Source organism: Pipistrellus hanaki (genome assembly GCF_964339955.1).
Source record: "Pipistrellus hanaki genome assembly, chromosome: 13".
In the NCBI taxonomy this organism is placed as follows: Eukaryota; Metazoa; Chordata; class Mammalia; order Chiroptera; family Vespertilionidae; genus Pipistrellus; species Pipistrellus hanaki.
The window spans coordinates 23,280,485-23,296,194 of NC_140515.1; the positions used below are offsets into that span (position 1 = coordinate 23,280,485).

A 15,710-nucleotide genomic window follows, 5' to 3' on the forward strand; every position below is an offset into this window, starting at 1 on the left:
GTGGAACTCAGCGTTGGTGTTGTTGAAGTGGGAACTGAACAGAGAAAGAGCAGAAACCCTTTGGAAAGGAGTGAGTGGGGACCTGTCCTCGTTCACCTGAAGGGCCAGCAGCATCCTGAGGTGTAGGTTCACCTTGATCCCTGCACCTGCACCCTTGGACATTGGGCTTTAGCTGGGCCCAAGGCAATGTCATGGAAAGGAAGGACCCTGGTGGAATATTCCAGGAATCAGTCTAGGAGCCAGAGAGCTGCTGTTCCTGGCCCCTGAAACCCCAGCTTCTGAGCAGTGGCCGCCTCTGCCTTTGGGAAATTCTGTCTCGCTGTCAGAGGTTGCAAACCCCCCAAGGAGGAATGGAGCGGAGGGTGTGGGCAGGAACTGTCTCCTGAGACCCTGAGGAGACTTCTGGTAGCATTTCTTTCATACGTTCATTTTAAGTGATGCCTTGGAATTTCTAGAGTCAAATCCCACAAGGCTGTGGCTACCAATCTCCCATCAGACTGAAGTGTTGATATGCGAGTAGTAAAGCACTCAGATGCTGATGCCAGGCAGCATGGTTCGAATCCCAGCTCTGCCACTTAGAAGATGAGTGATTTTGGACAAATTGCCTCACCTAAGTTTCCTTAGCTATCAAGGAGCCTGAGAAAAGTCCCCCCTCGTGCTGCTGGGAGCATGCATTGAGCTCGTTCAACGAAGGCACTTAGAACAGTGCCGGGCTACAGGAAGCACTGAGTCAGGAGTGGTTGGGGCTGGTCATTCCTGTGCATGCTGCCAGAGTGTCCTTTGGTCCCTGAACCTGTGGCAGGAGCTGTGGGGTACTCTCAGGGCATTCAGAGGGCTGAGGGCAGGGGGCAGGCGGCAGGGGAGAACAGAATGGGGTGCAGGTGGAGGATGTGGGTGACCTCCCAGCCTCCCGTTCTGCTGGGACCCCCGAGCCCTTCTGAGGGGCAGCATCTTGAATTGCCTCCCTGCCACCGTCCCTTCCAAAGAGCAGGCAGCTTGGAAGAGGCATAGTCTATCTTTAATGGAGGTCATGGATGCTTTGACACAGGAGACCCCCTTGAACAGGGAGGTGTGGTCTGGACAACAGGTCAGGATGCCATCTTCCTCCAAGGCAGGACAGGCGTGCTGGCTAAGGGGCTCAGAAGATATCGGAGACGATGTAGTCAGTGTGAACACCATCGATCAGTCCGGCCCCATTGTTGTGGACGAACCAGCAGGTCACCTCCACCCCATGCCGGGAGTCCTTGCTATAGTCTTTCTGCGAGCCCCTGGGGAGAGACAGGTCAGCTGGGGTCACCTTTAGGACCCAGCAGGGCTTCACCTCCCAGGAAGCCCGCCCACCCATGTGACACCAGGAGGAAGGCTTGGACCAATGATGGGTAACGTCAAGGGCAGAGCAGCCCACCCACCTGGTGACGGTAAGCCGCTGGTTCTTCACCACCATCGTGGCGTCTGTCTTTGCGGGGTCGGAGCCTGGGTGCAGGTCGGACACTTTGTAATCAAAGGGGTGAAAGAATTGTCCTGGAAAGGCACATTGGAGGCAGCTGTCACCGGCGGAGAGCTTTGTTCATGCTTTGCACTTAGGAGGTGCTCACCGGAGGTTTAAGAGTTGCTTGGATTTTTTTTTTTTTCCCCAAGAGCTTGACTGTTTCTCATAAATTTTGACATCAAAGCCACTCATTTAGTTCACCTGCTCTAGAGAAGCAGCTGTATTGTCAGCTGGTGACACCTCCTGTCTTTTTGGGCCAATTCCAAGGAATCTGGGAGAGAGGTTTGGTGGGTGGGGGCCCCCAGAGAACTCTTTCTGCAGGAAGCCACAGGAGAAGCACTGTGGCTGAGGGCCATCCCACCAGGGGCCTCCGGGCCCACCGGACCTTCCTGCCTGCTCTCTCCGTTTGCTCCCCCGCCTACTCACACTTTGGTCTCACTGTGCGTTTGTGTCATCACAGCCTTTTTGAGGGTCAAGACCCTCACCAGGACAAGCCCTCTTTGGATCTTTGAGCCTTGGAAGTTATGTTGGAGATTACCCTGACCAGATGCCCAACTGCACAGCTGACCAGTCCACTGGCTTCAACGCCCCACCCCCACAGCTCTGCCCGCCTGGTGAGCCGTACCCAGCAGCCCGTGTGTCCGCGCCGACATCCGGTGACTGTCTAGCACGTAGAAGCCCAGGAAGTCCTGGTGGATGGCACTCCCCTTCCACACCCGGTGCAGGACAACCTCAAAGGTGCCTCCGTCCTCCACAGACACCACCAGGTTCCTCTTCCTGTTGATGGTCACCACCACCCTGCAGGGGCAGGTGGCCATGGGGACATAAGTGACTGCACTGCATCCCTCCCCATTTAGCTGCCTTCTCCTCTGGGGTCCAGCTCTTATGACCCCCCCCCATACTCTCACTCCCAAATGACTGGGTGTTGTCTGCTCTATGCTTCTCCCCACATGCTGCTATTGAATATAGGGCCCTTGCAAACTGCACCATTCAGTTCTCACTCTGATCCTGTGAGGACGGAGGCTCAGAGAGGTTAAGTAACTTGCCCAAGGTCACACAGCTATAAGCAGAAGAGCCAGGACTTGGACTCCAGCCTATCTAATGTCAGAGTCTGAGTTCTTTGACTCCAACATATCACCTCTTCCTATAGCTCTGCTGCCCAGCATTAGTATTCTCAAAGGAGTTTGTTGAATGAAGGTGTGAATAAAGGAAAAACTCGAGATAAGGCATACTAAGCAGGTGCTGAAAGAGAACTCTAAAGTTCAATAGAGGAAGAGACTCGGAGGGCTCCTGGGAAGAGGTGGTCAGCTTTGTTTGGTGGAGATGAGGGGGGGGGGGGGGCGGAGGCAGGGAACACAGGCATCCGGGCAGCTGGTCCAGAACACATGTCCAGAGATCGAGGGAAATGGAGTGGTTCACAGAGCCCTACATGTCTGCACAGCCCACACGGAGGCCACATGAAGGTCATTCCAGGGCCCAGCAGGCTCTCACAGCAGAGCTGGCTCTGGGGCTTCTGCCTCCCCCACCCCCCACCCCCTGCCTCCCCTGCTCCCCCACCTTGCCCCTGCCTCCCTGCCCAGGCTCAGTCCCAGCCCAGTTACCCATCCTGCCGCAGCGAAGCCTGGTCCCTCCAGGAAAACACAGGCCCATGGGAGCGAGGGTTCAGGGTGATGTTCTGAGGAGTCACTTCCAGTTGAAAGTCCGTGGCCGGGTTTGTGATGCCCAGCCGTCCGAAGTATGTGGGCTCATGCTGCCCAGGGCTCCTGGCCTTATCGCCAATGAGCTGCCCATTCACTGAGAAGCCTGCAATGGGGTAAGGGCCCATCCAGGTTGGGGGGCGGGCCAGCTCTCACTAAGCACACACTGGCCTGCCTTTGCTCCTGCCTCCTGTCGGGGAGATCGCCACCCCACCCACGCCACGCCATCTTTAAGGGCCTCGTCTCCCGAGGGGAGGCTTCAGGACTGGTCCAGGCTACACACAGCACTGCCTCCCTCCTCGTCCCTCCCACCGCACTACCTCTCCAGCATGGAGCCCTCGGGTCTGGGCCCTGAAAGGGGTCTTGTAGAGCCTGGCCTGCTCCTTCCCTCTGACCCCAGTCCCTGACACAGGGGCAGGTTGCAGTAGGTTCTGTAGACACATTTGTGGGGCCTCTTCCCAGAGGCCTCCCCTGACCCGAGCAGCCAAAAGGCCCTTCCTGCCATCTCTGTCCTAACACAGCAGGTCTCATGTTCCTAAATTGCCATCTACGGATGTGTTCACCTGTCTGTCTCCTCGAAACTCCATGAGAGCAGGGACTTAGTCTAGGTCCCCGCTGCATCGGCGGCCCCTGGCACCTGCTCCACAAACGTGTGCAGATGGACTGACTGGACCGGGAGGACAGAGTGACTGAGAGGTGGAGAGGAGTCATCCCCACCCCCTGAGCGCTGCCGGGGAGGCGGATGCTGAGGAGTCATTCCGGGGAGAAAGGCAGGGCAGGGTGGCTACAGAATCTGCAGGTCTCAGTACAAAATGAAAATGAGGGTCTCCTTGTTTAAAAATTGTTAAGAATTTTAAGATAGCAACCGGGAACTATGAAACTGAGCCCGGGGCCCTTCTAAATGTGGGGTCCTGAGCACCCGCACGGGTCACCCACACGTGAAGCGAGAAGGTGGATGGGGTGAGAAAAAGGCAACTTGAGGCCAAGTGACAGACAGATGCACAGGCTGTAAGAAGCAGAAGCCCCAGCCGTTGTCCTGTCTGTGGCTGAATGTCCAGGGCAGAGGAGCCCAGGCCCTGCCCTGCTTGGCAAAGGGTGTGATGTCACCGTACCTGTGTTGGGGTCCTGCACCAGATTCAGCACCACACCAGGCTCTTCGTTGACGTTGAAGCACAGTGCGTCCTCTTTCTGGGGCACGTGGATGATGAAGTGGGGGTCAGTGTCCACTGGGAACAGCATGGAGTCCATTAGGTTGGGCAGTGGACAGATGGTGCCGGCGGGGCCGGGGTTCAATCAGGCAGGGTGTCCCCTGGGCCCTCCCAAGGACTCACCAGTTGTGATTGGCTTCTTCGGGATAGTGGGTTGAGTCTGAGAAGGCTCCTGCCAGGCCGGCAGCACGAACGCTGACCGGCAGGAGTGAATGGCATTTAGAAGGAAGGCCACAGGGCAGGGTGGCCTTCCTTCTAAATGCCATTTAGATGGCATTTAGAAGGCCCCTGGAGCTGCCAAGGCCCCTCCCGCCCCTGAGGCCCCGGAGCAGGAGGGGACCCAGAGCCCGGGATGCCTCTCTGGAGGCAGGAAGAGAAATTTGGCCCAGGGCAGTGGGCCCATCTGTTCTGTCTCCTGCCTTGGGGACCTGACGGGGCTGGTGGCAAAAGGGAGGGGAGGCCAGGTCCTCCTCAGGGAATTGTCTGAGGACTCGCAGGGAGAGGCAGGAGGAGAGCTGGAGCAAAGGAAGGAAGCCTGGGCTGGGTGTCCTCACCAGGAAACACCTAGGCTTTGCTCGGGACCGAAGGCACAGCTGAGGGACAGTACTGGGGAGAGAGGTAGAGTTGTGTGTCATCAAGAAGGCTGCCACTTACTCCTTTTGCGTCCCACCATCTCTGTGGAGGACAACAACAGTGTCAGCCTTGCCGCCCCCCACAGAAGGCATGTGCACCTTATTGTCCAAGAGCACCCTGGGCCCAGAGGCCACTCAGGCCCGGGCCCACCCTCCTCCTGGGGTCCCAGCCCTCCACAGACAGGCGCTCACACGAGGCCCCACAGGAGGCCAGCAAGGGTTCAGGCTGTGCCAGGAGGCAGCAACTAGTGTGTGGCGACGTGGGGAAGAAGAGACCACGAAGGGCTGGAGGCAGGGAGATGCGGTGGGAGCTGCCTGCCTGAGCTCGGGGGCACGTGCCACTTGCCCAGCCACTGGAAACCCCTGGAGAAAACCAACGTGATTTCAGAACTCACCCAAGGGAGAACCTGGAAGGGAGAGAAAGGGAGGAGAATTAAAGCCCCCAGAAGCCTCCCCGAGGCCCACAGCCTCCCCCACTGCAGAGAACATACCCTCTGTTGGCTTGTCGATGACGGGCTCCAGGCCATCCTCATCAGTCAACCCCCTCATGGTCATGGAGGTCAGCGGGGTCACAAACTGATAGGCGAGCGACATCCGCAGGGCCTTGGCCGCCAGCTCTGCCCTCTCCTCCCCCTCCAACTTCATCCTGCGGATCAGACACCTGCTCCAGGCCCCGCAGCTTGGACGGCAATGGACTTGCTCTCCCGGGTCCTTTCACTCATGTGCTCGCCCACTCATTCACCAAACATGAACTGAGCACCTACGGTGTCCTTGGTCAGTGGCTATCATCCTGGACCTCATGACTTCTAGACCTCCCACACAGAAAGCCTGGAGATTTGGCAGGGTTCGGGGATGTGCCTCAGAAATACTCCGAGGATTGAATAGCTGTGAGATTCTGGGCAAGTGGGTTCATCTCCTTGAGCCTCAGTTTGCTTATCTGTGAAATGGGGATGATGACGACATTCTCCTACACTTTGTGAGGAGTGAGTGGGCCTGGACAGGGTGAAGGGTGGCCTCCCCCACAGTAGCTCGGTTTGGGCTAAGAACAGGCTGTCCTGTGACCCCAGTGGGCCCTGCCCACACTGTTGACTGACTGGTTGATATTAACTCAGTGAGCATAGCAGGACGGTACATCTGAGGGTGAGGGGTACTCTGGGGTGGACAGTGCCTGCCCGGCAGCCGCAGGGTCATACCGCTTGGCCAGCAGCTCCTGGATGGTGAGGTAGGCCCAGAGGCGTTCGATGTGGTTCTCCAGGATGTGGCCCCGCTGTCGGAGGAGTCTCTTCATCTCTTCCTCGTCCGCCAGGCAGGTTGTCTTGAATTCTCGGCCATCCTGAGGGTTGTGATGGGGAGACAGGCTGTGAGCTCTGAGGAGCACAACCACTGGCTGGTGCTTGAGGCTCCAAGGGGCCGCACTCGAGCCTGATCTCAGCGGCTTCCTTCTCAGCAGCCCCCTTTTGTAAGCCTGTTCTCCTCATCCCCATCTACTCATTCTTCCCACAAAAGCTTACTGAGCATTCTCTGTGAACCTAGGCCTGGGCATCGCAGGGCTAGGAGAACCAGGCCCTGACCCCATGGAATGACTGTCTTTCCAGGCTGCTCCCACCATGTGGCTATCTCCACCATGCCCTGCTCCTCCGAACACCTGCCCGGCTGCTGGGGGGCGGCACCGTTCGAGCTGCCACAGCACATAGATGTCCCTTCTCTCCCCGCTACCACAATGGGCAGCGCTTCCCACAGGCGTCCAGGCACCGGGCGCTGTGCAGGCACAGTGTGTGGACTATTCCACTTACTCCCCACAGCTCTCCAGTAGTGTTCCCCCCATGGTACAGAAAGGAAACAGAGACCTAGAGAGCTGGGTCCGTTGGCTCAAGGTCACCAAGCTGCTCGGGGTGGAGTCAGGGCCCAGGTCAGCTCTCCTCACTCAAAGCCTGAGTCCTGCACCCTCCACCGCACCGAGGGCAGGGTCCAGGTCTCACACATCCTGACCCTCAACGTGCACAAGGACACACGCTCTGAGACTTGGCATAAAGCCGGGTGCACAGTAGGTGTTCAGGAAATGCTGTTCAAGTGGGAAGGAAGAGGCTGGCCTCTTGCTCTCCCGTGCCTTGCGGGGAATGGTGTGAGGAGTTACAGGTGGTCCATTTCGGACCAAGGGACTTCAACTAATCAAGGCCGTATTGGCCTCATACCATCCTGTCCCCAAGACACCTTCATGGAGGAATGTTCAGGCCTCGGGGGGCGGAGGGGAGGGGGTGTTGCATGATGCAGGAGTGGGGAACAGTGTAGGTTTGCAGCCCTGGGCACTGCCGGGCCTCCCCACCCTCCATGGCCCGCTATTTACCGCAAGGGCCCGCACATCCGCCTTGAAGCTGCTCAGCTTCTGGTCAGCGATGCGCCCAGCCACCACGATCTCCGAACCCTCGTAGTACTGCTTGTGGCTGTGCTGGGTCAGCTCCGAAACAGCGTCCTTGGGGTATTGCAACTCCACATCCACCAGCAAGGGGGTGGCTACCTGGTTGTAGAAGCCCTGCAGGGATGGGAAAAGCAGCTTCAGAACTGATGGACTCCCCTGGGCACCCAATGGGGAACCCACTCACAAAGTGGGGTGTTGGAACCCACACTTCATAGAAGGAAGCATAGGCTCAGGAGGGTTATGTAACTGGCTTGAGGTGCACAGCTCATTTGGATCCATGCCAAAGCTTTATCTGCTCCTCTAAGCTGATAGGCAAGTGACTGCCAAGGCGGGGCTCCCCATGGGCTGCCATTGGTGGTGCATTGGGGGCCGGGGCCGGGTGGGGGAAGGAGGAGACCTGAAGCTGCTGGGAGGCATCGTGGTCCTCATAGATCCTCTGGGCCCGTCCATTGTTCTCCATGGACATGACCTCCAGGAAGCTGAAGTCCACATCCTGGCCGAAGCCCAAGTTGTAGAGCGGGAACTTGCCCCCAATGGCGCTGCGGACATTCTTGAGGATTTGGGTACGGTCGGTCACTCCTGCAGCCACATACCCAGGCATGACTGGGTACCAGCTCACAGGCACGCGGAGCACAGGGGCACTTGGAGGTACACTCCCTGGGGCCCAAGCCTCCCCATCTTAGGCGTCTTCAGTTCCCACAAGCATCGCCTCTGCTGGCTAACTGTGGAACTGCAACAGCTGCTAAGAGCTCCTGCCCATCTGCACGCCTTTATCACAGCAGATCAGATTCTACTCCAAACCCTCCCATGCTCCTCCTGTAGCCTGTGAAGCTCAGCTGACCTTTCCACCCTTGTTTCACCTATTTTGCATTTGCCTGCAGTTCCTGGGCAGTGCACACACCTTTTTTTCCTTCTTCTTCTTTTTTTTTTTTTTTTTTTTACTTAAGCTGCCCCCTCGGCCAGGGATCCCTTCCTGCTTCTCCTTAACTCCCAGCAGTCTGAGCTCAGAGGTCACCTCCTCCACAAGTCTTTCTGAGACCTTTTCTGGGCCAAGTGCCCCTTGTCTGTGGTCCCACAGCCTCTGGCACCATGTTCTTCCAGGACCCTCGACAGAGCTTCTGTTCCTGAGTCTGCCTCCCCCAAGCACCCTGGGATCCTCAAGGACAGACATGTCTGTTCCCTTGGCATGTCGCCTTGGTCCCTTGTCCTGTGCTTGGTCCCAGTTGGTGCTGAATAGACAGCTCATTAAATTCACCCTCGGCATCCTGCCTGCCTCCTGGGCCCTGTGCAATGCTGTGTCGTGCAAGAACGTCCCCATTCCCCCAGCTGAGGACAGAAGTGTGCCTTGGAGCTCCCGCAGACTTTAGATCAGTATTTGCCTTGCCCTGCACCTTTCTGACCCCCAACAGTGTCCCCCAGTGCTTGGCTTCCAAGTGAAGCTCGAATGCCTTCAGGAATGAAGAGGTCATACCTCCCAAGGCCGCCCTCCAGGCGCTTACCCTCTGTGGGCTCGCCATCTGTCAACATGATAAGAATCGGGGCATGATTGCTGGGTTCTGAGATGCCTCTCTGACCTTTGTTCAAGATCTCAATTCCCCGGAGCAAACCTCCATTCAGGTTTGTGGCTGCAAAGGAGAGAGAGACCAGCCTGTGCTCTCACTCTTAGCACACAGACACAGCACCACGGCAGCCCGAGACGCCTGCCTTACAGCCGGCCAGGGAGAAGCGCCGCACGAAGTCCTGAGCTGCTTGCAGGTTGGCAGCGGATGCCGGCACCAGGGAGCCCCTCCACGACTGCACTTGAGACCCAAAGAGGACCAGGTCGAAGTAGTCCCCAGGCCGTATGTCCTCCAGGATCTTAAAGAGTGCTTCCTTCGTCTGCAAGGACAGGACAGTCAGTGGAGGGACAGAGCCCCAGGAGAGTGGCTTCTGTTGGCTCCGGACATGCATTTCAGAGTTTCCCCGGGGCAGAGGTACATGGTGGGCCAGTAGGAGGGGATGGCCAGGTGGCGCCAGGAGAAGAGCATCCTGCAGGGCCCTGGGGCTGGTGACGGGGAGAGAGAAGGCAAAGGTACCCCGTGTGCGGAGAAGAAATAATTGGAGTTCGAGGGGCGTGGGACTCAGAAAGAGGACCCCAGGAGGCTGAGTTGCTAAAACTGCTTGACCTGCCCTGGTTAGAGTATCGTCTCAATAGGCCAAGGTTGTGGGTTCGATCTCTGGTCAGGGCTCGCAGAAGAAGCAACCAGTGAATACATAAATCCATGTTTCTCTCTGTCTGCCTCTCTCTTTCTCTCACCCTTCTCTCTCCCTCTCTAAAAATCAATTAAAAAAAAAAAAAAAAAGACAAACACACACAAAAAAAACAACCACCACAAAATAACTCTGCTTGTCCAGCTGTGGTTCCACTGAACCATGGACAAGACACTTAAAAGCACCGTGAGCCACCTGCTACAAGATGGCTCCCCATGAGCCCCCATATTTATCTCCAGGTTTCATCTTCCAAGCACTCCCTCATCAATAACCCATGGCCCTGTGGGCACAATTACCATTGCCATTTTGCCACTGAGAAGTGAATGCACTTGCCCACAGTTGCACTGGGAGGGAGCAGGTGATTCCAGAACCCCTAACCACTGGCATTTCCCTTCCAGTCACCCTGCCTCTGAGCAGGAGCAGAAATCCCAAACCCAGACTCCGGCAGCAGAACGAGTGTGGTGTGGGGATAGGGCTGAGGACTCTCCCGTTAGGTGAGATGTAAAGGCACCATTTACCTGCCTCACTTTCTTGCCTTCCATGGAGTTGCTGATGTCAATCACAAAAACCAGGTTCTTGTTCAGGCTCGTCAAGTTTTGGGGGGCAAAGAAGTGGGCAAAGTAGTTATTGGCGACCTGAAACACAAAGGAATGAGTGAGGCCTCTGCACAAGCACCTCCGCCCACCTTCTGAGTCGTGGGCCAGAAGCTTCGGGCTCACCAGGAGGTCGCAGATCTGGTCTCGATGGACATCGTAGGTCACCTTGAATTCCCCATTCAGCAAGGTGGAGGAGCACGTGGGGCAGGACTGCTGCTGGCTCACGGTGGGGCGGAAAAGCACATGACCCTGGAACCAGCAAGGGCACCAGGCATTACTGGCGTGTGCAGTTGCAAATAGGATGTTTGCAAAGACAACAATATCAAGTGTGTGGGTGTGTGGGGGGCATAGAAATGAGTCAGGTGTGGCCCTCACCCAGCTGCTGTAGGTACCGTATTTTCCGGCATATAAGACGACCCCCTAATTTTACAGTTAAAACATAGGTTTAGGCCTATGTTCGCTGTATAAGACTACCCCCCACTCCCGAGGCAACACCAGTTCTCTTTTTAATAGACCGCCTCTCCGACTCTGGCCAATCTGAGCAGGCTTTTTACTAGAACACAGGGTACATGTTCTGTACCCGAAGCTACACTGTGTTCTGTACTCGAAGCTACATGTTCTGTACCTGAAGCTACACTATGTTCTAGTAAAAAGCCTGCTCAGATTGGCCAGAGTCGGAGAGGTGGTCTATTAAAAAAAGAACTGGTGTTGCCTTGGGAGTGGGGGGTAGTCTTATACAGAGAGCATAGGCCTAAACCTATGTTTTAACTGTAAAATTAGGGGGGTCGTCTTATACGCCGGAAAATATGGTAGTAGGAAAGAAAGCTTGTTCCTTTGCTTAGATGCTTCTGAACCTTTGCATGTTCTTTAATAAGCATCACCACTTAGGGTACAAATAAAAGCAGAATGTGCCAAGATCGGTTTGGCTCAATGGATAGAGCGTCGGCTTGGGGACTGAAGGGTCCCGGGTTCGATTCCGGTCAAGGGCAGGTACCTTGGTTGCGGGCATATCCCCAGTAGGGGGTGTGCAAGAGGCAGCTGATCGATGACTCTCTCTCATCGATGTTTCTAACTCTCTATCTCTCTCCCTTCCTCTCTGTACAAAATCAATAAAATATATTAAAAAAAAAAAAAAAAAAAGCAGAATGACAGCAGGAGAACATCCGTCAGTTCAATCTATGGAGTAGAAAAGCCGGGCTACAGCCCTATGCGGGGAAACAGAAGCTCCTGGAAGCAGGGAGCAGAAGCCAGAAGGAAGGGCCCAGGTGGGAGCTGCGATCTGGACTGGCTTGGTCTTGGTGCTCAGGGAAATGGGGGGTGGTTTGTACCCATTTCTTTTCCATATTTCTGTACTCTCCACATTTTCTTTAAGACTTCTTTATTTTTTTTTATTTGTTATAAAAATAAGATATGCTCATTAAAAAAAAAAAAAAAAAAAAAACTTGGCAAGAATTGATAGGAAGACAAAGACCCCTCCCTTTGGTCCCCTGCTAAAAACAGGCATGTTTGCTAACACTCAAGGGTATCACATTTTGTTTAAAAGGACGCCCCCACCAAAACAAAAACAAACAAACAAAAAGCTGTAAAAATCATTTATTTTAAATGATGTCTGAGTCATTACTAACACTACATAATAACGGAAGGGTTTGCTCCTGGCTCCAGTTGAGGGCACTAGCGAGGCATCACCCGCCATATGCCATATTCCTCCAGGACTGGGGAGGCACAGGCAGGGGGCTCTGGGATTCCTGCAAGTGGGTGGTGAGTGGCAAGTGGCTGGGTAGGCCAAAGGCCTGTCTGAACTTGGTTATGTTTCCAAGAACACTAGAGCTTGGAATCCTAACCTCGACAGTATCTGACGTTTGCTCATGTGCCCTGAATGCTTTCCTAGGGCATGAGACAAGCAAAGAGGAGAGTGAGGCTCCAAAAAGCCAGCTACTCACCCCAGACCTACAGCCACTGTGGGTGCCTTCCCCAGCCTCAGCACGCAGGCTTTTGCTAACTGGCTCTGAGAGCCAGGAGTGCTAATTCCCCTGGGATACCAGCCGGAAAACACCTGCCTCTCTCATCCCGGTGGAAGCCTGAAGTCCTTGCCTGGTTCCCAGGACAAGCTTGGACCCTCCAGAAGGAGAATTCCCAGAGGGCCACCAACCCTACCTCCCAGCCCCCAAAGCCATGCCAGATACCTCTTTGCCTGAGAAGGACTTCTTGATGAGTTGAGTTGCCAGATCCTTGGGGAGGAAGGAGGTCTGGACATCCAGCTTGCGGATCCCCTGGGGCTCAAAGATGTCCACGTCGATCTGCATCATTGAAGCAATTCCTGCACCAAGGCTCCCATTTGGGCCATCATCCAGTCTCAGCCAAGAGCCAGCATGTGCCCTGGCCACCTACTGTGTGCAGCGCCCACCTGGCTTCCAGCAAAGGGCCTGGTAGGCACTCCAAAAATATTGGCCAAATGAGGGTGTGCTTGCCTGCACCCCTCAACTCGGCCACATGGAGGTGTCAGAGACAACCACAGTCCTCATGCTGCCTGGGACTTTCCGTTTACAAACTACCTGGACATTTATTATCTCCTGTGATCCTTGTGGAAGTCCTGGGACAGACAGGAATTCCCATTTAATAGATGAGAAAGCTGAGGCTCAGAGAGGAGGCTGAAAGGTTCAGGGAGCTCCCTGCCCATCAGAGCCCACCCTGAGGCGTTAGTCCCCTCCCTTGTGTGCTCAGGTGTGGGATGGCACACGAGGAGTGCCAGGCCAACGCTTAGAGCCACAGTGAGGGAGAGGCAGGAGCCCTGCTCCTGAGACCGTCCCCCTGAGCCTGTGGTCACTTGCAATCTACCTCGAAATGATGCACCAGCTGCTTGGGCTTAACTTTGATGTCAATGTCGTACTGCATGAGCTTTCGCTTCAGCACGTCCTCGTAGGTCAGCCGGAACATGGCCTTGCTGCGGGGCCCGATGGTGAGGTGGATAGTGAACTGCTCCATCGATCTTCCCGAGGCCCTGTTCGTGCCACCAGAGGTAGCAACACAGGCAGATGATAAGTGAAGTGACATGTGGTTCTTGCCACCTAAAGCACGGGCCTCCGAATCAAGTTCGCTTATCCTAGTGCTGCTCCGGGTATCCTTGGCCCTCCCCCTTGTCTTAGTTGGCTGGTCACAGTCAGGGCCCAAGGTCAGGGCCCCCTTCTCCTGCAGGCTGGTCTAGGGGACAGGCAAGTCAGCACCAGCCTGTGCTGGCATTTGCGTGCGGGCAGGGTGCTCACCTCCCATCAGCCTGGGGCCCTCAGGTCTATCCCGAGGGGAAGGCTGCCTCAAACACCCGGCCAGCAGGGCTCGGAACTCACCTGACGAGGCCGGCATTCTCCCCTGAGACGGCTGCTTTCCGGTACTGCTTCCACGCGATCGCTTTTTCCTTTATGTCCCCGATGAATGCTTTCCCACTCGCTGTGCTGCAGGGAGGAGGAAGCCCTCAGGGGAGGGGCCCTTCCCTGACCACCCATATTGGAGGTACTTTCAGCCCAGACCCTAGAAAGCCCTGTGCAGGTGAGCACTCATGGGGGTGGGGGGTGCATCTCCTGCTGGCCTCCCTCTGTTCACAGGCCCCTTGGCAGTGCGCTGGGCAGCCACAGCCAGAGCCCAGAGAGTAGCTTTTGCTCTTCGGGTCCTAGAGCTGGAAACGTGGTCAAAGACCCCAGTGTGCTGTCCTCCATGGGAGCCCAAAACAGACCTCCTGCAGGACTGTTCTCCCCTCCCAGCTGGGACTGGCCTGTGGCCCTTTAAGAGAGGAGGAGACGGGGCACTGTCTGGCCACGTTGGGCCGTGGTCCTGGGCTGGGCCCAGTGAGGGGACAGTTCTGGGTGGGGGAGTCAGGCAGGGCACGCACATGGCAAAGTCACTGATGAAGGCCGTCTTGGGGATCTCCACGTCGAAGGCCACCTCCTTCGGTTGGTCGGCGTTGTTGACCATTTGGCTGGTGATGACAGTGTGGGCGAAGCGAGAGGTGACTCTGCAGTTGACTTTCAAGCTCCGGATGACCACGCCGTCGACACTCTAAAGTGAGACGTGAGGGCACGGTGGCCTGGGATGGGGGCCTCTGGGCCAGTGAGAGGCCTTGTGTTGTGTTGGGGTCAGCACACAAGGTGCCTGACGGACACAAGGTGACTGAAGCACAAACCAGACCTCCCAGGGTGACTCATCCGTTCTCTCTGCCTCAGACCGAGCACCTGGGGATGAGGTGGGGTGGGGAGCCCCCATTTCCAGGAGACAGGAGTCCCTCGACCCAGAGCACTAACAGAGGGACACCCCCCGGGGGACGGGGAAATCGCGGCTGTCATAGTGGCCCCACCACAGACTCCTTTGCGGAGAGTCACTCACTGTGTCCACAGCCTGTCGCTTCTGTAAAACAAACCGGGGTCAGTGTGAGTGTGACTGCTCAGGCTTCTTTAAGGTATGCAGCTTGCATGCTCTGCTCCTTGGCCTCCCGCTCCAGTCAGAGGTGGTCACGGTGGGTAAGGGAAGCCCCAGTCCCTGTGTGCCCCTCCCAGGCCCCCTCCAGACCCAGCTGCCTGTTTCTGACCTGAGGGTTTACCCACATACCTCGTTGCTTTTGGGCCTTTGGGGTGAAGCCTGAGCGGGCAGGGCCTGCAGGGTGAGGAGGGACATCAGGGACACACACAGCAGCACCCGCAGCCCCATGGCGCCAACCCTGGTCTCAAGGCTCCCGCTGCCTTGTCTCTTCACTCAGAGCATCGGTCAATAAAGTGCTAGATAAACATGGATTAAACATTAGACAGGATGAAGACAAATATTACAATTGGGGAGCAGGGGGAGTAAAAAACTGACAGTGAAAGGTTTCTCCCTGCGGGGGAGGAGGGGTCCTAAACTGTGTAAACTGGCCAGGCTCAGAGCTTGCCCCTCTGTACAGAACTGCACTCACACAAGGTGAGTTGGGGAGACCCCGGCTGCTTGTCTAACTCTGGGTCTGGGACAGGGCAGCACTGGTGACACGATGACATGTGTCATGAAGCCACAGCTAAAAGTGGATTTCTAAACTTTGTTAAGTGTCCTTTCAAAATTCTCTAAGTATCAGCAAACTTGTCAGCAAGTCCCGCTTTGGCCAGGGAGGCCTGTGGCTTGCAAAGGGCCTGCCCGTGCCCGTTTCTCATGGCAGTTCTCTGCGGAGGCACACTCTGAGTCTGGTCAGGAGTTTACCCTAGCAGTTCTCCCAGAGGTGGCCTAGGCAGTCTTAGGGATGGGTAATGGGTGACTCCTCCTTCAGGACAGTTGCCTCATCTCTCTCTCGCCCAGAGTTGGAAAGAAGAACAGAAGTAGCCCAGCATTCTCCCACCAGGGAAGGAGACAACAATGAATGCCCCTCTTCATAATGGAGGACTGGCTGTGTGTCATGTATTGCTGATCCCTTTAT

The 15,710-nt window shown here is 56.0% G+C and overlaps 1 protein-coding gene across 4 annotated transcripts; it reads right to left on the reverse strand.

The window, feature by feature from the left end:
- Window positions 1-996: 996 nt before the first annotated feature.
- On the reverse strand, window positions 997-15,045 carry ITIH1 (inter-alpha-trypsin inhibitor heavy chain 1). 4 transcript variants are annotated; one of them, XM_084901588.1, is made up of 22 exons: window positions 14,882-15,045; window positions 14,660-14,680; window positions 14,169-14,335; window positions 13,630-13,734; window positions 13,124-13,286; window positions 12,472-12,585; window positions 10,412-10,537; window positions 10,211-10,327; window positions 9,152-9,320; window positions 8,942-9,067; window positions 7,840-8,021; window positions 7,371-7,556; window positions 6,220-6,359; window positions 5,518-5,672; window positions 5,422-5,433; window positions 5,049-5,069; window positions 4,518-4,589; window positions 4,299-4,412; window positions 3,091-3,292; window positions 2,115-2,287; window positions 1,410-1,521; window positions 997-1,268 (listed from the first exon to the last, which is right to left on the reverse strand). In XM_084901588.1, the coding sequence occupies exons 1-22, from the start codon at window positions 14,978-14,980 to the stop codon at window positions 1,139-1,141; spliced, it is 2,706 nt and encodes a 901-aa protein (XP_084757714.1). In that variant the 5' UTR covers window positions 14,981-15,045; the 3' UTR covers window positions 997-1,138. The 4 variants fall into 4 exon arrangements, with proteins under 4 accessions (XP_084757714.1, XP_084757715.1, XP_084757713.1 ...); XM_084901589.1 differs by lacking the exon at window positions 5,422-5,433; XM_084901587.1 differs by lacking the exon at window positions 5,422-5,433 and having other exon boundaries at window positions 5,049-5,067; window positions 5,504-5,672.
- Window positions 15,046-15,710: the final 665 nt, after the last annotated feature.